Source organism: Phalacrocorax aristotelis, chromosome 3, assembly GCF_949628215.1.
Source record: "Phalacrocorax aristotelis chromosome 3, bGulAri2.1, whole genome shotgun sequence".
Taxonomy (NCBI): domain Eukaryota; kingdom Metazoa; phylum Chordata; class Aves; order Suliformes; family Phalacrocoracidae; genus Phalacrocorax; species Phalacrocorax aristotelis.
In genome coordinates, this window is record NC_134278.1 from 109,849,776 (window position 1) to 109,871,604 (window position 21,829).

At 35.4% G+C, this 21,829-nt stretch overlaps 1 protein-coding gene across 2 annotated transcripts in view; it reads right to left on the reverse strand.

Annotated features, from left to right (window-relative positions):
* The window catches only part of LRPPRC (leucine rich pentatricopeptide repeat containing), a 97,838-nt gene that overhangs the window by 23,179 nt on the left and 52,830 nt on the right, over positions 1–21,829 (reverse strand). For both annotated transcript variants that reach the window (XM_075089049.1, XM_075089048.1), the window contains exons 26-30: positions 11,972–12,040; positions 11,615–11,705; positions 8,077–8,219; positions 7,873–7,960; positions 3,496–3,619 (exon numbers count right to left, since the gene is read on the reverse strand). In XM_075089049.1, the coding sequence (XP_074945150.1) occupies positions 3,496–3,619; positions 7,873–7,960; positions 8,077–8,219; positions 11,615–11,705; positions 11,972–12,040 (515 nt within the window). The remainder of the gene's footprint in view (positions 1–3,495; positions 3,620–7,872; positions 7,961–8,076; positions 8,220–11,614; positions 11,706–11,971; positions 12,041–21,829) is intronic.

Below are 21,829 nucleotides of genomic sequence, written 5' to 3' on the forward strand. Positions count from 1 at the left end.
AATAAATGGTTGAGCACCAAGGTGAAATTATAAAAACTACTGTTCGTATGTTAAAAATATTGCTGCAAAATATCGACCTGGAGACAGCTTTTGTGTTATCCTGTCAATGGTTATAGAAGGATAATTTTTTTTTGCATTCTGACAGATGACAAAGTTGGAAGTGAGCAACAAAAGAAACAAAGTACAAGATTTTTTTTAAACAATCGGTTCAGATTCTTGAATGCTGACATATTAGATGACTAAAATAACTGCATGCCCTGCATTGTTCTGTTGTATCCTAAGCTGGATACTTTTTCTTCTTTTTTCAATAGTCACCATAATTATAAAATGTAAAACTATTCTTTCAGCAATAAAAATGAAACATTTATTTTCAGCACTGTATATTTTAAACATAAACTAAAGCATATTATGAACTAACACCATATCATTTGGTTGATTAATTTTCAAATTTCTGTCATCTAGATGTATACAGGTTTTAAAGTGAACATACTACATTTGCTGCCTTAGCCATGTTAAAATCGTGTTTCACTTATCTTTATCTCCTGTAACACAAAACTTCATGTATCAACTGCAAAGAGAATCTTTAATAACACTGCTAAGGCTTTTCTAACACTCTGGAAATTCATCAAGAGAGACTAACCAGCAATCACATAGAACTTATACTACAAAATGTTCCTGCTCCTAAATGACATATAGCCACATTTTTAATATATAAGGATAACTTTACAAATGTTCATTTCTAGATTACAAAATCTCTACAGAGAAAAGGGGGGCATTGCCATTTACCATATCAGCAATCAAGATAAACCTCACTGATCATCTTGTGGCAAACAACTGAGCAGCCTACCTACTTGAAATTAGAGGCTGAGCGGATTGGGAGGTAAGCAGGGTCATTGCTGAATTATTCTCCTCAATCCCAAGAAAATCCTTCACATCGCACACAATATGACTATACTCTCAGTCACTTTCAGCCTCCCAGGCTCATAAATGCAGTCACTGGACTCAGGATTTTCTTACTCTCCCAACCAATCCTCTTAATCCCTGCCTAAGCACCCACTGCTCAGTTCCGCCTTTTTTTTTTCCCCCCTTTGTCCCATCTGTCAAAGCCCTTAAGTCAACAATTCATGCATGAGACTGTAAATTACATATAACAAAGGATTTACTTTCTCCAATCTTCCAATCTTTAGTGTGATTAAATAGATGTTAGCTACTATTACAGAACTAATCCATCATTCTAATACTCCTAAATTTCTATTTAAAACTTCTTGGACTAAATGCAGTAAATATTCCTCAGAACAGTGCTAGAATGCCAAAGCAACTAGACTTGGGTTGACCAACAGATCAGTAACCTTCTGTGTTGTTTGGTTGGTTTGGTCGGTTTCAAATGCAAAGTAGAGTGCAATTTCCTTCTGCCTCATCACTTTCTCATGGAAGCTTCTCCGTTCTGATATCTGAAGGGAAGTTTTTAAATCATCTGCCTTTTTAAATTAAAAAAAATTACTTATTTTGTTGCTTATGCTAATATTCATACTAAAGCTCTCTAAATATTATTTAGATTTCAGATTTGGCTTCAAGCAGAGTAAGAAGAACAAGATGTTAGCTTATATAAATCAAGGTAGTTTCCCTGTATTTTCTGAAAATACTAGGAGTTGCACAAGTTTCAGGCCACTGCACACATTTAGGCCTTGTAGGAGTAATCTCTTTGTAATACGAGGTTGGAAAAATTGTCAAGCATGCAGAAATGTGTGCAAAATGCACAGATTTGCTATTCCTCAACCATGTGAACATGCATAAACACTCTATTTCAGTGAATAATTTAAAACTTAGACTTCTGAAAATGCTTAATGCAAGCATGATTTTGTTACTACAAAAAAGATACACAGATAAACACCATGAACACTGCCAATATGAAACATTTTCTGTCTTGATTCAACGCTAAGCTGTTACAGGCCTCTTAGAATGTCATTATTTGGCATTTCTATGTTACAAGATGGAGTATGAGAGTTCTGAGAAAGCACAGGGGTTATTACAATGGTTGGCTTTGACAAGTGACCAAGAAAAGAACCTCTTATTAAATCTGATTTTCTTTTTTCCTATGTAACTCGAGGTTCAGAGGCTTAGTCCTTTAAAACACACCTCCAACTCTTTGAGTCTTTAAAATAGTTTGTTCCTGCATTTTGAATTTACATACCAAACCACTTATTTAAATGCGGAAACTCTGAATCATCTGAATACTAGGAACAAGCCACCACCTTCTCTCTGCTTTCCAATCTGCAAATGACTGCTGATAACATGCAGTACTTTATGCGTCTTCAAGTGTGTTTGAGCTGTGGAGCAGGGAAGCAGTCAGTGCATGTACAGATCCTCAGCAGAAAGTTTCAAACGTCTTCTTTGAAGAATCTTTCAATACATCTATCAATACATGACTGTTTTCTGTGAATGTTTCACAAACTACCTAAATTTTATCAACATTCTTTGTACTTCTAAAACATGTCCTTTCCTTCTATTTAAAAAGATTTATCAGTTACTTCCATTTCAGGGAGCTTAATTTGATAAACTGTTTTAGTTTTTCCTTGATACAAGCCATATACCCATTGAGCACAAACGCTCCTTATCATAAAGCCTAGTTACTGAGACCTATTTAAATAACATTGTTTGTTCTTCTGAATGCAGAACTCAAATGCTTTTTTAATGAAAGACGTCTTTGGTCTAAACACTTTTAAAGAAAACTGTATTCAGTCAGAGAACATACTTGGTGACAACTACCATTCTTGTTTTAACTGAAGAAACTGAAAGACCTGAATTACTTAAATTTTTGTTCTTCTTACCTCCATGTTGACGGCTAGTAACACTTTTACTCTGAAGCCTATAAACTGACCAGAACACACATTACAGGCAGTAATTAATGCAAGTGGTATACCATACAACTCACTAAAGGTTAATTCAATTTTAGTGATTCTAATAATACATGACAGAAGGTTGGATTTATTTCAGAAGTGTAAGAGTTGGATCTAAGGTTTATGGTCATCTCCTAGCCACTGGCATCACAGTCAAATGTACCATTTTGCATTTGGCAGGCAGGCAGCCAGCTGCGAGGGAGTGTGGGAGGGGTAGAACAGCAGCAGGGATGGGCACTGAGGGGAAGGCTCACGGGCAGTTAAGTAAAGGAATCTTGTCTGTTTGGATATTGCTCTAAAGAGGAAAAGGCAGACTGCCAGAAGGGTAGACTTTCAGTTCTAATGCCAAGTACATTTGTTGATACTGTTAGTTGAAATGAGTTATTAGCCACACATACTGTCACTCTAGTACCTTTTTAATATATGACATATCACCCTATGAAACACTGGCGTTATTTCTTACCATCACTCCTAACTACCAGTCATAACCTGTTTTCCCATTGAAAGGTAAGGACTTACCTGAAAATTATCCAGAAATTATTTCAAAACACCACCCCCACCCCCAAATTAAAATCCCCCAAACACTGAAAAGCCTTACATGCGTTTCACTTTGAGGGCTTCTTCAAGACAACTCTGTGTTAACAATGCTTTTATAAGGGAGTCATATGAACGATAATTAAACTCATTCTTCCCTGGCATTTTCAAGAAAATATCGTAGGCCTCTAAAAAAAAAGAAAAAAGCCAAAATGAAATGCCACATTGTAATGATGTTGATCAGAGAAAGAAATCACCTATTCTTTAAAAAGGTCCACCTTAAATCTATTTATCCTCTGCTTACATCTTTGAGCCCAAAGCTGTTGGTCACAGCTTGTTCAAAACTGCTTGTATACAATGATCAACTGACAGATACCTCCACAGAACAAGAAGTTTGCTACTGTTGTTTTTCTGTATGTGGCTGTTGCTTAAATGCAGCTGGTTAGAAGGCGAAGACTCGGGATTTGTAAAGCAACACCTAATTCTGGGGTATATAGCTACAGTGTCTGGTGCATGATCACAACAGCATTTAACAAATAATATAGGAGGTGATTCCAATATGGGGAGATCAAATTATTTGGCTACGACAAGATTTATACAAAACATACAATTTACAAATATACAGATATTTAACAAGTAAACTACGCTGCATTTGTCTGACTGATTAACAGTTTTATTTCATGCATTCACAATAACTGTCACTGTATGAAAAGATGTTACCAAAAAGGGGGAAAAATGATAAGCACACTTTTCAGTCATTTATTTTTCTGAAACAAGATTATGCAGCTATAAACATGGAGCTAAAACTGCTATCCAGGCTGTAACATATGCTAGAAAGCTGTATAAAAAACCACAAATCATCTTTTACATCTAAACTGTGACTGGATTTTCCATTTAATGAAACTCAAAAACCAGTCCATTTGCTAATTCAAGTTATAGCCACAATAACCTTTAAAACTTTTCAGAAATACTTGGGCTATCGCTACAGATTTCACAGATAAGTTTTTTTCTAATAACCTGAAAGTAAAGATGAAGACAACTCATTTGAATCTTGCTGTCACAAGAAGCACCACACTAACAGCACTTACTAGAGTGTGCTGTGGAATTTTAAACTAGCATTCCCCAAACCAAACCTGTTGGTATGCCTTTTGGTTTGAATCTCAAACTTCTTCAACCAAAGAGCATACGTAAAAACCTCCTGAAATATAGGCACAAAAATGACTATGCATAGCATTTATTATTTACAACACAAACTCTTACATTGAGTTAAAAATTGGAATTATCATTGCCATCTATAATCTACTTTGGAAACTTGGAGCTACATTAACTATATGTATGAACAGAGATAAAGGATAAGAATATCACAGCAAAAATTAAATCCACTTCTGTGTATGTGAGTTTTATGTATATGAGAGAGACATGAGAGAGATGGAGAGAGAACATAACCGATGTCTGACATTATAATAGTGATTGCACTGTCAACCAAATGACCAATAAATCAACAGCAGCACAACACAGGAAAGGTCTTCAAGTCCTCTACCTCATTTACTTAGAGGTCTGAGGTTAAAGCTTAGCCTGTTGCAACGTGCTGAATTCTCCTACCTGCTTAGATGCTGAACACTAGCATTCACAGAGTATTCACACTTAAAGACATTTTCTCTTCCACCTTCTGAAATCTGAGGTACCAGCATACTAGAAATCACATTCAACAGTAACAAAAACCTTTTCACTGGTATAATCTATTACAATTGTAACTAATTGTTTCATTAACAAAAATGTAGCTGACTGGTGATAAGTTTGTTCTTTCTGCTTGTGAAAGCCTGTTTGAATTCTGTTTTTTAAAGCTAAAAACTCCTTATATTTGGAGGCTTCTGCAAAGCTCTGCTGTCTTCAAACTGAACTAGGAGTTCACCCCGTGTTTGAATATCCCTTTCTATTGGTTGGGTACAGAAATGGACTTTGCCACCAGTGGACATGATGTCAAGCGTAGGTTATCAACAACTATCACAGTCCACAAAATATAAGATCTATTTCTACATGGAAATATATTTTAATCTTTTTTGTAATGACTAGTTCAATGAAGAACTAAAAAACTATCAGTTCTGTTTTCCTGTTCTAGGATGTTTTGTGGTGTACATTACAAACCTATTCAGATTATTTCTTAACTTTATTTTGCATCAGGGCAAGTAGCATGTTTGAAGCATACCTAGATGAGTCTCGAATAGAGGCACATGCCTTTTCAGGTATTATCAGCTTATTACTTCTTCAGATGGCAACTAAAATTACTAAAGCATATTAACATTCAAAAGAGAAATTCTTGGTTTCAAAAAATGTATTGTGTTACACTAGGTATTTCAAGTAGAATTATTTGTTATAGAAGTGACAATTTGCCAAGAAAGTCTCAGTTCTCAACATAGTAAAATTTGTTTCAGCAACTGCAACTGTTTGGGATACGTGTAACATTTTCCCCTAGAGTCAAGTTCTCACACTGAGGAATCAAGACAAAAATTAAGATATGATTTTGCATAAATCAAGCACTTCAGAGAACAGATTTTGAAAACACCTCCGTGTCAGAGCTGATACATTCATGAAATTACATAACTAGCTTAAGTTTATCTTTTTCCTATCAAAAACTGATGTTGATAAGTTATATTCTGCCCTATTACCTTCACATCAAAATTACATTACACTGTTATATGAAAGTGACAACTTAGATGTTATACCTTTTAAGACAAAGAGAATTGTTTCCCAACATTCGTCTTTTTTCCCTTAATTCCCAAAAGCTCTAGACCACCTCCCCTCAAATATTGCACCTTTAAATAAAATAATATGAAGGAATAATTTACTGATAAATTCAATGTCAAATGTCACCTTAGACTGCTAGCAGCTACATTTTATATTTTACTTTTGAACTAGTCTTCCTGCAAGCTCCAAGGCACAGTTTGCCCCTACTCTCCAGTTGATCATTTATGCTATCAAAGCCACAGGATGCTTTTCTAGGAATAATGTCACAAAACACATTCCATTAATTTGCATGGTTTTCAGTGAAAATATTTTTTGCATTTCTCCTTTTGATTCCCAAAATTTATCAGCATGAAGAATTTTATGAAAACATTAACTTTATGTCTGCCCTAATACACAATTCTTGAATTCACATACATAACATGAGATTGCATTCACTGCATATGAAACATCCAGACTCCACTTTAGACTTCTAAGCTGTGCTCCTGTGAATGAATAACTCTATAGGGTCACTTCACTAACAACAGAAGTTAACTGTGTGAATGGCTGACTTATTCTTCTTTCAAAAACTCTAAGCCTAAAATCTGTGTGTTCAACCTGTAAAATATACAGGTAACAGTCAGAGAAGAAACTAACTAGGTATCTTGTATTCATACATCTCCCTCATTCAGCAAAATTAAATTTTTAAACCTGTTTAATTCTATTTTCTAATCTGCTTTCACATGAAAATGTAAATTATAATTATTTGTCATAGTATGGGAAAGAAAATAAGAATTTTTGTCTTTTGTTTATAGTCTGTGCATTTCTTTGGGGGAGGAACAACGGGAGGAAAAGTTTGCAAATTCTACAGAGAAACATGGACAACTTTAATCTCAGTTGTAAAGAAGCTAAAGGCACTATGCAACACATTGAATCTTCCCATCAAATAGAAATAAGTGGCCTTGCAACTTGAACAAATAGAAAACAGACTAACATATAAAAGCCAGGTAGGAAGAGAGCAATAATTATCTCCACAACATAGTCCCATCTCATTTAATCTCACCTATTTAATTTCTTTGCCAAAATTACGGTTTAAATAAGGTACCTGAAGTATACTTTGGAACCATATCTGATCTTATTATTAAGAATTCAACAGCAGGGGCAAATATAAAATCTCTGAACAACTTCTTTTAATAGGTATTTACCTTCCCATAAACATGTCCCAGCTATTTCACTTGATATTAATCTTTCTTCTCACTACACTTCTTATGTCTCACACCACAAAACTTGTGACCAAACAGCTAGATTTTCTGGGAACCATAAACCTGGTATTTTTAGCACCAACCCCATATATAAATTTCGTTTCTGGTGCTTAATGGATACATTTGTAAGTCTAGAACATGGCATTAACCCAACAGTATGAAGTGAACTACAGACCAGCAATACTTCGGTTACTTTAAAATTGGCAACTTGACCGCAGACTGGCTTTCACATGTGCATTTAAAAGTCAGCATTTCCAATGACATTTTAAATATTTTAGCATATCCTTCTCATATCAACTTCTGTTACTTGCCAATATTCGGCTTCATTGTCAGGTACCTTTCCTAATATGCTAGCAAGCAAACACAAAGCAGCAGGAGGCATCTGTTGCTCTCTATTAATTGAAATCTTAAAACTAATGCTGAAGGGGGAGAAAAAAACCCAGTGGTTTTCAGTTTACCTTTTGCATTGTTTTTCTTGCAAAGCATCCTTATTTTTCTTTCTTCCACATTAGAAGCACTTGAACTTCTGGTATCTTCACGTCTAACCTTTAAAACAAATGAACTTATTTAAGTTACTGTAATGCTACCTGTTAACATTTTTAAATGGGAAAAAAATATATTCAAGTAAGTGTTGTTAGCTAGGAAAGCTAAACTTCAGTTACCTTAGGTACCTCGAATGGAACAACCTGACCATTTTCCTCAAGTATATCAGCCAGTAAGGTCAGTGTTTTCTCACGAGGCACAATATTTTCTTCTTGAATTTTAGTCCAAACAGCTTCAGCCTTTTCCCAGTCACCATTGTTTTCTGAAACAAGATCAAAATCTTCAGATAAAAGCACATTTAGAGTATACATACATATATACAGTGATTCAAAACAGGTATCTTTGGAAAATAATTCATCAATTAATCATGTAGTTCTGCTTCATATGATCATCAACTTGAAAAGTTCTAAACCTCTTTTAATACACAGAGGACACCAGAAGATGCAAACAGAAACAAACCCAAAAGGACTGTCTGAATTTTGAAATAAATGAGAAATCAACTCAAAAATATTGCAGAAGTGTTCCTCCTAGCTAATCAGTTGTAATACTCTTGATTGTTGATTGTAAAAACAATTAGAAAAATTTCTGAGTTATTACAAAACATTAACACTCTAAGGTACCACTTCTAAGTTCTATTTTAAAATTCTTGAAGTAAATCCTCTGGTTATGTTGCTACTGATTTAGAGCATCTACATCCCAGAATTTACCCTTTCAAGTCAAAGAAGTGTTCTAGGCCTTCAGGCTCTCATTTTGGTAAGAAAAAAAATCACGTTTCTGAAGGCTGTAAAAGGTAAGCTTTCTGAAAGAGAAAAACTTAATAAATTGCTGCCAAATTCACAGAATAATTCATATGTTCTCAGGAATAAGAGCGATTTATATATGCACCACTGTGTAAGACTACAAACAAACAGAAAGCTGGACTTTGTGAAAGAAAACAGTTAATTACTATTTAAGTACATACAGCAGGTGGTTTCCTATGTCTCCTATTAAGTCACCAGAACAGCACTGACTTCTGGTTGTAGGTCCTATTCACAGCTACCTAACCCGGTCATCTGCTAATCTGTCCATTCCATGGTTTTATTCAGAACCCCAGAAATGAAGAGATGCAAGGCAAGAAGGCAGAGTCAGAAGGCAGATGATGGAATGGATCATTCACACAGCAATAGCTCAGACTGTAAACAGCAGCTCTTCAGCTATTCTTCTACTGTTCAGTTAAAGAACTTCAGCTATTCTGTAGCTCGGGCTCCACTAAGTCAAAACAGAAGGAAAAGCCGGAGCAGCCACCTCAAAGCAGTATGACACACTTGGATATTTCTCTAGAATTGTTATAAAGTTGGCTTTTCAAAGCAGCATATGCTGCTTTGCAAACAATATTGCAATGCAATACTGAAACACTAGAGGGCAATGTTCTTTCTAGGAGCAGCATGGGTTTAGGAAAACACATGATGTGTAACTAGGCTGGGTCAAGATTCAAGCCCACTTTCAACAAGGTTCTGACATCACTTCAGCTTTTTAGAAGAGACAGCAAACTTGGTAACTACCGTAAGTCAAATAAAATGATTGGTTTTAAGGACTAAAGACTGCAGGTAACCTTTTAAATCAGATTATTATGGCAGTCAACAGAGTAGGACAGAGAATATCTTAACACTTTTTCATGTGCTTGTCCCTATGTTTGACACTCCTGAGGCCATATCTAGAGAACTGTGTCCAGTGTTGGGCTCTACAACTATAAAAGAGATGCTGGCAAATGGAGCAAATTCAGCCACCAAGACAGCCATGGGACTGGAGCAGACAAAGTAAGTGGGGAAGTTGAAGATGATAGTTTTGGGCAGCCTGGAGAAAATCAGGCTAACAATGGATCTAATTGCTTTCTTCAACTATCTAATTGACAGTTACAGAGAAGAGCAAGCCAGTCTCTCCTTGGAAATGCACAGCAAAGGATGAAGGGTAATGGTTAAAAGTTGCAGCAATGGGGTATCTGAGGATGATCAAACCCTGGAACAGGCTGCCCAGGGAGGCTCTTTGATTTCCACCCTTGGAGGCACTCAAAACTTTGCTAGACAAGGCCATGATCTGATCAAATTTTGAAGGATGGGAAAGGGCTAGGCCTAAAACTCCTAAGGCTCTCTCTAGCATAAATGACTCTGTAATTCAACACAACCAAACGTATTGTTTTGAACATTTTTGATCACAGCTTGGACTAGATGTTAGATTCTTTTTTATATGCTTAAAATACATCTGAAATTATGGCTTACGTGCAAAGTGACAACTCTCTTCTGTGCTTGTGCATGGGGCAGCTTTGATAGATAATCTAAAATGGCTGAAAGCAGGAATGTACATGGTTTTTGCCTTTTAAGGTGACAGAAACCCACACGTGTTTTCCATTTCTTTAAAAGGACAAAACCAATTTCATCTATTCAAAGAAGACTGAAGATTTTGCATGACAGAATTTGATAAATCGTATCTTCTTAGATACTCTTCCTAGCAGTCACACTGCCAGGCTTAGTCACTGCCAGAGGTGAACAGGATGAGTGGAGAAATAGGAAGGCTCCCTTCCCTGTTGAGAGAAGATTGCTTTTCAGGCCTACTTGATTTTTGATGGTGAACCCATACATGCAAAGCCAGAACTGGGTACACTACAGTTTGGTTTTGAAGCTTTCTGAGGCTGTTCAGGAAATAAAAAGGAAGAAAGTTCTTAAGGGGTCTCTGATAATTTTTTTCTTTTTGTGGAAGTACTAATCTCTTCTGCTTGTGGTAAGTGCAACGGGGAAGAAGCCTCTTTCATTACCATAAGAAAAGAAAAAGGGGCTTTGAATAACACTTTGGTTAGCATTAAAACATCACTAGTTCTAGTCAACCAAAAATATAGATGGAGAACAGCCTAAAATTACTTCAAGCTCAAATGCAAGTTTTCCCATGACCAAATATATCAAATTGCTGTAATGGCTCATTAATATATATACACATTACCAAAGTACATAGCAATCCCTGTAATACTTTTTTTTTTACATCCCAATGTACTATTTAGTGCCTCACATGCAACCTTAACTCAAAATATTTTTTCAGGACTAAAGTTTCCAAAATTTTTATTATGTATAATACAGTATGATACACTGAATAACAAAACCAGCACAGACTGAAAAATACAGAGAAGAAGAAATGAAAAACACTGTAGATATATCCTACACTAAGTGTAGCATAGAAATAAACTTATAATTTTAAAAACTGTTCCATTCCTACAAACGATGCGAAAGTTAGGTTGTGGCTGGTGAAAAATTGGGTGATTTAAAAGAAAAAAGAAAAAGCACTTTTCAGAAACAGATCCAATTACAGGAGACTCCAGATCTTTATCAGCAGTTAAAGATATAACAAAGAGTTTTTCTTCTTTAAGCATATTAAAAACCAAAACAGAGTAAAGTTTAAAATTAGGACACAAGACAATAGCACGGGTTGGAAGACTCGTACTATACAAGTTCTATGTAAGTGTTGAGGTCTGCAGGTAAGAAAACCTGTACTCTCTCCCCAGCAAGGTGCCTCAGAAAGAGTATCCAGGCTAATTTGTCTATCAGGACAAAACTCTGCTCCAATTCAGGGTTATTTCCTATTTCCAACCACAAAAGAAAACAGATTACAACATGAAAAGGATCACAAACTCACCACACAGTTGAAGCAGGTGGTAGTACATCTCATCTCTATCACATTCAAATAGATTTTGAGTTAATTCTACCAAGTGTTCCAAAGTCTCCATCTTTAAAAAGAAAGAAGGAAGAACATAGTTATACATCAGCAAACAATTGTTTTTCTGTATGTGTGCACTTACACGCTGTGTGCATTCAGCTAAAATAATATTTCTGTTTAAGTATAGACCAGCATTTACACAGAGCATTAAGTTCACCTCATCAGCCTGTCACACATCCTTTCACAACCATAAAAATCAAGCAATGAAATATTTCAAAACAATTTTTCTTGTAATATAATGACAGTTACATAGAAGACATCGTATGAGCCACATACCTGATTACCTGATATACACTTTTTTGCAAACCACTGCAACCTTCCAGAGTGTGCTCTCAAGCCAGGAGTCTAAAATATTTCCACAAGAAGAAACACATTACTTATGGAAAGGTAAACGTAATACATGTACTTATAATAGAAGCATATAGTTTTTATTTGCTTTCTGAAACCTGAGTGAGTCTGCAACCTCACAAATAATCAAGTTAGACTGCATTTATGAGAGACTTAAAAATTGCGGTCATTTTATTCAAGACATTTTCATTTTTGGTTGAACACTGCTGACAGAGTTGATCTAAAATATACTTCAGATAAACTGAAGTGTTAAATAGTTTCTATCACCACAGTAATAGAGCATTATTGCTATTACCCATGGTAATCATCTGTATTACTCATCATAAAGAATTACACCAAATGTTTCCAAACTGTCTTCACAATGAAACATTCAGCAGCACTACAATGTCTTAGCAACTAGAAAACCATGCCTCTCAACGCAGCATCACCATTTGGTACCCCATCTCTGCTAAGACTGGCCATTTTCTTACATCTATTAATACCTTAAAAAAATGTGCTTTTAGATATTTGCTTTTCTTACTGAGTAAGAGAAGTCAGGATTTACAAAGCAGTAACTGTTACAACTGTAACACACTGCCAACGCAGATGGCCAGGTACACTACCTGCAAGGCAATTCCTGTCCCAGAGCAGAGCAAAGGCTTACTCTCAAGTGTGTGTACATGGAGGAACTTACATGTAATAATTAATATGCCATAGTTCTTTCTGTTTTTAATTTTCCCAGGTTTGATGAGCCTTTGCTTATTCATTCCTTTGTTATTTCGAGCAGAATACAGCTACAGAATACACATTCTCAAAAAGGTTTCAATCCTTGCAAACTCCATCTGGTATGGACTACCACATTGTGCCTCAGCACCACAGACCATAATCAAAGTATCAGTTCCTCCACTTAAATTAATTCTTAAATAAACACAGAAATATTCAAAGCTCTTAAAGAAACATTACAGGTGTGTCAGTGCTTATGTCAAACATACCTTAAAAAATGATACAAAAAACCCCTGTGTGTAAAGCATCCATCATTTTCACCTCTTACCCTTTCCTCCCAGAGAGTACTTGAATTTACTTTTTTTTTTTTTAATACTCTCTTGTTCTAGCATAAGGATCATTTACAGAGAGGACTCTGCTTTCATTTCAGGTGTTCAGATTCACATTAATATAGCTCAAAGTGATTCTGGGGAATCAAAGAGAAATGTGTGTTTGGACTCTTGAAGGCTTTTAGTTGTTAATATTATTAAAAAGTCTCTACTGTTTAAACATAAAGTGTGACTTCCAAAATTTGAACACCACTTCGCACAGAACGTAAGAGGCAGTTTAAACAAAAAACTCTGAGAAATACTGAGTCTCAGTTCCAAAGCAGTGGAAACAATTATCATTGGAAAAGTCAATTTACCTTCTGTCTTTTTAACACAGCTAACTTCCTCTTCCAGTATTCATCAAGAGCAGAATTATTACCATTATATCTTCTGAAATAATTCAGCATATACCAGAAAACAAGCACGCAAAGATTCAATCAAAAATGTTAAAATTCACTGAAGTTATAGGAAACAATGTTCTGCAGAGTAAATGTTAGGCCATGTAATCCCACCAACCATCCAAACTGTTTTATACAATCACCGTAAGGTTTTTTTAAAAATAGGACACTAGGCCCCTAGTTCTTCAACGTGGACTGTCTTTTCTATATTTTTAACTGTACTACCAAAATAGTCTCAACCTAAGAGGTTACAGATAAATAGTGGCTTCTCCAGTATTCCAAAATGGTATATATTAAACACAGTTTTGTTTTCTAGGTACTTGCTTTTTCTCCGAGTAGGTTTCTTCCCCACCGTTATTTATGTTTATAGGTACACCTGTTCAGTGCTTTTTTTTCAGAGCCACCAAGCAGTTTCACATAAAATATGCTGAAAACTAAGTCAAGAATTAACATCTTACACAACAGGCTCTTGAAAATGAAAAAGAAAAAAGTATGTTGCCTGCATTTGTAGCTAATCCTCTTTAGGACATGGTAAAATTCAAATGCAGAATTCACTCACAACTTCCAATATCATTGCTGATCCGATTGCCAATGAACTCAACAGCTCCAAAGCTACAAACTTTTTATAGTAAATCCTTTCCTGTTCAGAAATGATTGATGCGTCTGTCACTACAAGGACAGCTGAGTTATACAACAGATATCCTTGTGCTTCATTTTGAAATTGAGAAGTGTTTTCACATACTGCAGGTCTCAATCATCAAAAGAACATCTAGGTCAGATTAACTAAATCTCCTGGGCTTGCCTGATAGTCCATATTTGTAGCTTATCCCTTACCATCTCAGGGAATTTTAAACATTGCATTTAGCAGGAAGCAGGCTTTCTACAATACAGCAGGCTAAAACACAGAATAAAAGAAATACAAGGAATTAAAAAAAGGAAAAAGGAAAAAACTGTTAATATAATTACTCGTCCAAATTCCCATTTAAAATTTTTATCTTGCTTCTTTCAGTGTACAAAAAAATTTCTACCGAGTCATAGTGTTTTATTTTGGGTTCTTCCCTCATTTTTAAGGTGTTCACCGCTTTAAAGAATGAAACAACTATTAAAGAGTCTCAAGCAATTCATACAACACAAACTAAATGTAGAGGTTTTCTGGCTTTTAAATTCTCTCTGAATATAAAACAGCCGTACTGTACCAGACCGAGGTCCATCTAGCTTTTCATCTTCCTAACAGTGCCTGTGGGAGAATATAAAATGACAGAAAACCCTGCAATACTTCTCCTTTACTGCTCTTTCACTCTTTGGCCACTTGAGGTTCAGCTTTTTCTGGTTTACGGTTGCCCCTGGAACCCCGTAAGATTTATCATTCATAAGAACTTTTGGCAAAGGGTTGCCTCAACAACCTTCTGCAGAAAACCATCAAAATACCACCAGTTTTTGTTTGTTTTCAGCCTAGCTTCCACTAGCTTCATTTGCAGCCCCTAGATCTTGTATTGGAATACAGCACATTATTGTTTTCCCCTTATCCTCTCCATTTCCTATTGATTTCAGGAACGGTATACATAATAATTCCCTGTTTCACTGTTTCTCTTCCAGACTAAGCAGAACTCACCTTAGTCACATCTCCTATAGAAAACATTCCATACTTTTGATCACCTTTGTTACCATCATTCCGAGGCTCAGCATACAATCCTACACTAATTTACTAATTGACTCTATACCTTCACACACAGAAAGGAAAACTAATTAGAAAGGGAGAAAGTATGCTGCATCTTTAGAAGTCTTGCCAATCACCACTCAAAAAGTCATGTGAATGCAACAACCCTAACACATTGAAAGCATCTGAGTTGTTCTCCTCCTTCCTAGAATAAGTCACTTCAGACAGGGGACTGAAAGGGTTCATCACCAGAAAAATCTTTCCTGTACTAATATTTTTATTTGAGCTAATTTCTACCCATTACAACTGAAAGAAAACAGATTGAAAATACTGACCTGTCAGAGAGGAATCCATTTGATGTTTTTCCAGATTTTCAGACAATGATAGAAATATTCAAGTTTTGTTTACATTACTGTTCTGTAACTGTTGCAGCTAACAGACCAATACTACTTTTTTACCTTTAAAAAGCCTTTTTTTTTTTTTAAAGTTAAATAATTTACAGAAGACATATGGAAAATATTTATTTACTTCTCTCTGCTTGCCTAAAGTAACCTTTTTTTCTTTAAACACAAAACTTAAAGAGAAACCCACAAAACCCAACATAACAGACCCTGTGATATTGTTCAAAAAGAGGGACTTTCAGAAAACTCAGAGTTGAGACTGTCCCAAAACAGTACTTCTGCTCCAGCTGGCTTTGGATGCATAATTATTTAAAAGCCAGCAAAAGTATTTTTCATTTGGCATATTCATGACACAACGTTTATTCCTCTTTTGTTTTAACCTTCCAACACTGCACTACTGTGCACTGGTTGGCAAAACAATTGTTTCATATCCTGGAAAACTTATTCTAGCTTTTCACAGTATAACTTCACTATGAGTAACATATTAATTCTAACCTTTCAAGTTTAACTCTGCCCTCCTAAAGTGTTCTATGCTTTCTTCTAGATTCTAACATTTTTCTTCCTAAATTTCAGTCTTTTCTTGGGAAACAGTCCTACTATAATCACCAATGTGAACATATTGGAATGAAAGAGCCAAATTTTATAAATGCTACCCATGCTACACTTTCTGATGGTATTTTTTGGACAGGTCAATCCATTCATTCCTCTCTTTGCAGATAAAAAAAAAGCCAGTAATAATAAGAGACAGCTAATGCTGCTAAGGAAGAAGAACATTTCATGAAGAGTTACATCAACAGTCGAACAGACTTATGTTACCAGTACCAGAACCAGTTACTGAGATTTAGATGCCAAAGCAATATCTTGCAAGAAAGCACATTACTTCTCCAAACAGACAGCATTAAACAGACAGCTATAAGAACTGATGTATGTCATTTCCAACAGCTCCATCCAACATAAGCATTGGTGAAAACAGAACATTTGATGGTAAGTTCTTAATTTAAAGACAGATTTTTTCCCTGATTCCACAAAAATGTCTACAAAATCTCACAAATTCCGTGCAACTTCACTGAAGCCTGGGATATTTTTGCACGGCAGCTTACTTGAACAAAGATTTTTAAACATAAACACTGCATGCTATGCTTGAATCTTCTCCTAAGTCAAAACTCTTGGTTGAAGTCCTCACTCCTATTAAGCAGCAGGTATACTGCTTAATCAGAAAGTTTAAAGAATATGTAGATACAAGCTTTTGTACCTCATGTAGCCATCTAAATCTGGTTGATAGATGAGATGGTTAAAATTCTTACACTTCTGCTATATCTTTGCCTCGTATTAAATACTCCTTCACCTTAAAATAGCAGTGCATTAGTTTAAAATACCAAAAGATTTGTATTAAATTAAAAAAAATAATCTTAAATCTGTGTTCATATGCATGAAACAAGGGTATCACTTCACTGCATTTCTTACATTATAATCTTTATAGTGTACCGTAAGTGAAGTACCATGGTCGGATATACAGAAAATACAGAAGATTGTTTTGATTACTGGCTGTGAACAAAAACTTCTACACAATTGCACAGAAGTTTATAAAAGAAGCATCTTCAGGACTGAGGGATCCAAAAATAATATCTGCATCAAAAAGCATCTTTCCTGTTGCAATCACATCAGCTCTCTAATAAAATACATTACCTCTGTCTAGCTCTGCTTTTAAGTCATTGTATTACCAGGATAACACTAGAGCTACATCTGTATATGGCAGGCAATGGAAGCAATACTTTTCTACAAGTTCATTTTTCACCTTGAAAGAAGTTTAGCTCTCATGAGTTTCAAAATGGTTTCTTTAGTGGTGGCATGGAAAGATATCCTCGTTCACTTTATTCTTTCTAAACAAAAGAAAACCTTGCAAACTGCTTATAACTAAGATGGGATTTCTCTTAAAAAAAAAAAGAGTAATTGCTTTTGCTTTTTTTGTAAGCAATTTTGCCCAGAGATAAATAATATGACTAAACACACCCCAACACCCATAACAGTGATTTCTTTAATGAGAAGCTCATCTGAAACATCCAGACACTTGCACAACTTTTTTGGTAAGGGATAATTGTAGGAAAGCTTGAATACAATTACATCTGTACCTCAATATGACCGCTTTTCAAGTTTGATAACGTGGGCAAGTACTCTAATATAGTACCAGAGTTTTGAAAATTATGAGTAAGTTATGAGTTTCTCCAGTGCAAGTTATGCCTTCAAAAACTGCACGATTATAGTGTATTTGATATTTTATTTGCATTATCTGATATTTAATTGAAGACATAAATGGACATACGTCTACACATTTGTCCTCCCTAACTCTCCTGTTGGGAGTGATTACAATTCAAGCTCATGCTCGCCTTTCTGCCTATCCTACAATCACCTGAGCCAGCAACCAGCCTGCTTATACTAGGTTGATTTTTACATAAAAAGCCACAGTAGTTCACAAAAAGAAAATGCAAAGCTTACAGTCTCTACTGGGAAAAGTGCTGGGGTTTTTTTTTCCCCTGAAGTATGTATTTGCCTCAAAGCTTCTGTCAGTTACGTAGTTGACAGACTTTACCAATGCAATTAGTATCTGCTGAGTAAATACTCATGATTTTATTTCCTTCTCTTGAAACAGGAATATATGTTGCTTTATGTTAGGCAGACACTGTGAAAAATGTAACTAAACTGATCATTTTCCAAAAATTCAAAAATAAAAATAGGAAAGAGCATTACAACTGTAACATTAGTCATGACAACAGGTACTGATTTATGTTTAGGCACTATTGGGATAACCTACATTTAACAGTAAGATTTCCAAGAGAAATTATGCAATGAAGTACCATTATTTTTTAAAAAAAATCTTTAGATAATAAGAGAACTTCACAACAAGAATCACAATGGAAGATTACATCAAAAATATGCAAAACCCCTGCTCTAAACAAAATCCTCAAGGATGTTCTCGGCTCAAAACAGAGCAAAAATTTGCTCTTTACATTGTAATATGATGTTGTAAGAGGAACTCAAAGACCATTATAAAACTCAGCAGTATCTTCCCTCTAACACAAGTCCCTGGAGCTAAGAAAGGATGCATAGTTCTTACCATGATCCCACATTCCAGAACATAACCCTCTCCCTTTCTGAAAAGAATTTGTTGAATAGTCATCTCCTTTACCAAATTTACTTATTTTAAATATATTCATTTGTTTTCTTTTAAGAAAGCAGTACTTGAGAATGTCTAAATAACATGCACTGAAGTAGTAAGCACCCTTTTTCTTATTAATCCACATACACACGTGCACATATGCATGGACAAAAATCCAACTTCACTAATAGCTGTATCAGAGTTCAGCTTCATAAGGACAAGTAATGCTTTTATTAGACTAATAGGACACAATAGTAAGAAAAAAATAGAATCTTTTCTTGTAATTATAGGGCTTTGCATGCCTAAAAGCTCTTCAGCCTTTCCTTTCCTTCCCTCTCAGTTGTATACAAGTTACTCTAATAAAAGCTATTACACCCCCTACAAACTACTTCTCAATCTCAGACCACAATTCACAAAAATTTAAATTTTGTTCTAATCACCTCCACTCTTTTCTTACCTGGACCAAAAATAAGTCTTATTGGGTAAATTCAGACACTAGATATAAACATCATTAAATTACACATTTAAAAAAACCAACCTAAATCCTGCTGTCACAAATCAAGAAAGTATCTTTTCCCAGTAGTTTATCTCCAGCATAAAATCAGCAAGACTCAATTTTATGATGTAGACTCTTAAAAAAAGCAATCTGGATGAAAGAAGGTTATAATCTCTCACTATCAAGTAGAAGTATTCTCATTGTTTTTATGGTAGATTAAATCCAATGGCAACTAGTATCTTGAGGTCTGCTGACAGTGGATGTCACAATTCTTCGCTTAAATCTGTTTACCTCCTGAATTAACTTGACATCTGTTGGTAGATATATTCCTGTATACTAAACTCACCCAAAACAGTTCTTTTGTCAGGTCTTAAATTTCAGCAGCAAATGCATCTTCTTGCATTTATTCACATAGGAACACATTTCATTAAAATATTTCACAACCATTTGTCCCTCAATTCTTCACATAAATGTCTTGAGATATGTGAAATGTGGTATCATATCTTTAACTATTAAATATAAATGAAATATTTAGTATGAAAGAAGATGATGAGGACAGTATCACACTTCACTGAAGACTGGTTAACAGAATTCTGAAGCCATGCACTATGCATTGCCATTTTCAAGGGAGGTTCCTCTAGTGGTAGAAAACTTGTACAGGTTGGTCTTCTACTGAAAAATTTTGCCATACAGTTCCGAAATCTTTCCCTACAAATCAAATACAGTAATCCTCTCTTAACCTTCATCTCCAGTAAAACTACAAACAGAGCAGAAACTAGGTCCTTCACTCTTTCACTGAAGGAACAATTTTAATTTAACAGCCAATGTGAAATGATCTAGAAAAATTTCAAGAATTATCTGCCAAACAACAAAGCAGTTGACATCTCTACCACCCCCTGCTTTCTATCAGAGGAGTCCATAAGCTCTTAACTGAAAATGCCACTGACCTGATACCCATTTTTAACATCGTGCTTGTTTTGGTTTTTTTACAGAAGTATTTTGCTGTCCAATAAAATACAGTTTAAGGTGTAATGATTATACCAATACAGTGCAGAAATGGATTTAACACCACACCAGTTTAAAACTTTGCACACTTTAGCCATAGGTGTGAAGTGTTCATGTCTACTTTATGAAAATGTGGTTTAGACTTTTGCTAAGAAGATTTAAAGAGGGCTTGCTTGAACCTCTGCTGCAGGACTGTCACAGTACTTAGCAATACATAAGTCTTGGGACGCTACCAGAAAAAGCCAAGCATGGACATGGACTTAATTACATGCAGATTCAGAGAGTATCTTGATAATTGCATTCAACATGAATAATAAATGAAGGATAAAGTGTGAGTCTAGAAATATTCAACCATCATGCAGGTAAGACAGCTGCAAGTAAAAGATCTCAGTGCAAAATTCAGATATGACCCAATAATTAAAATCGGACCAAAACGACAGAAAAGAACTATATTATAACTATCTAGGTAGTTAAATAGTTAAATCTTTAAACCTCCATGCAGCGTACAAACAAAATAACAGAACAGGTGAAGGGGGAGGGAAGTAAATTCCTCCAAGGTGGTTTAACATTCCCTTTTTCATTCCTGCTCTCCTGGATGACCTTCACATCAGCTCAATCAGGTTAATAAAGTGGCAGTCAAAACTGAGTAAACATAAGGGAATTCCAGTTGTCCAGTTCTGTCAACAGATAAGAAGCTGTGGGTAGGAGGGATTTGGGAGACTAGGCTTTAGAAAATTCTCTTACCATTTATATACCAGACTTAAAACAATACTAGGCCAAGCAACTCTTCCAGAATCTCTGATCTACTACCTGGACCTCTGGAGCAACATATATAAAGAATTACATAGGATCACTCTCCAGGACAAAATTTGATTAGATATTATGAAAATAGGACATTTTAGAACGCAGTACCTTTCTAGAATGTACTTCTTCCCTAATCCTATTTACTGAAAACTCATATCCCTTTCTCTTAGCCTACATTAGTTTTAATGTAGTTTAGTTTAGTTAAAGTCCAAGTGTATTGACTTTATTTTCTTTCTTTTTTACAAAAAACAAAACTGAAGGAAAAAAGGCAATTAAACTGCCTCTCCAAGTAAGGGGAAAAATCCTAAGTAACTAGAGCTAGATTTGATGACATAGAAGTCATGCTGTACCACTCCAAGGGAAAGCAAGCTAGTGTGTGACCTTATGGTAAGGGGCAAGAAGAGAGATGTTCCAACTTTGTTTTGACATGATCACCTTTGAAGGACTCAAGGCAAAAGCTAACTCATCAGTTGAGGTGCAATTAAGAACTGAAGAATAAATCATACTTCCATGTACCACAGCACCCAATAGTAGAACTTGATCTCAGTGGAAAGCAAGACAGAACCTATCAGTACATCCATCTACCAGCATAACCTCAAGGGCTCAGGAATCTCCAGGCACAACTAGAATAAAATAGCCTTACTTTACAGAGCAGCCAAGGCTACCTTATTTGGAGGTATTGTCTCAGAGAGGCTTTCTTCACTAGCTAACTGCCACAGAACAAATGACAACAGACTTTCAAAAACTTAAGAAGGCAGTCTAGCAACATTGGAAACCGTTACCTTATCAATCAAGCTCTGA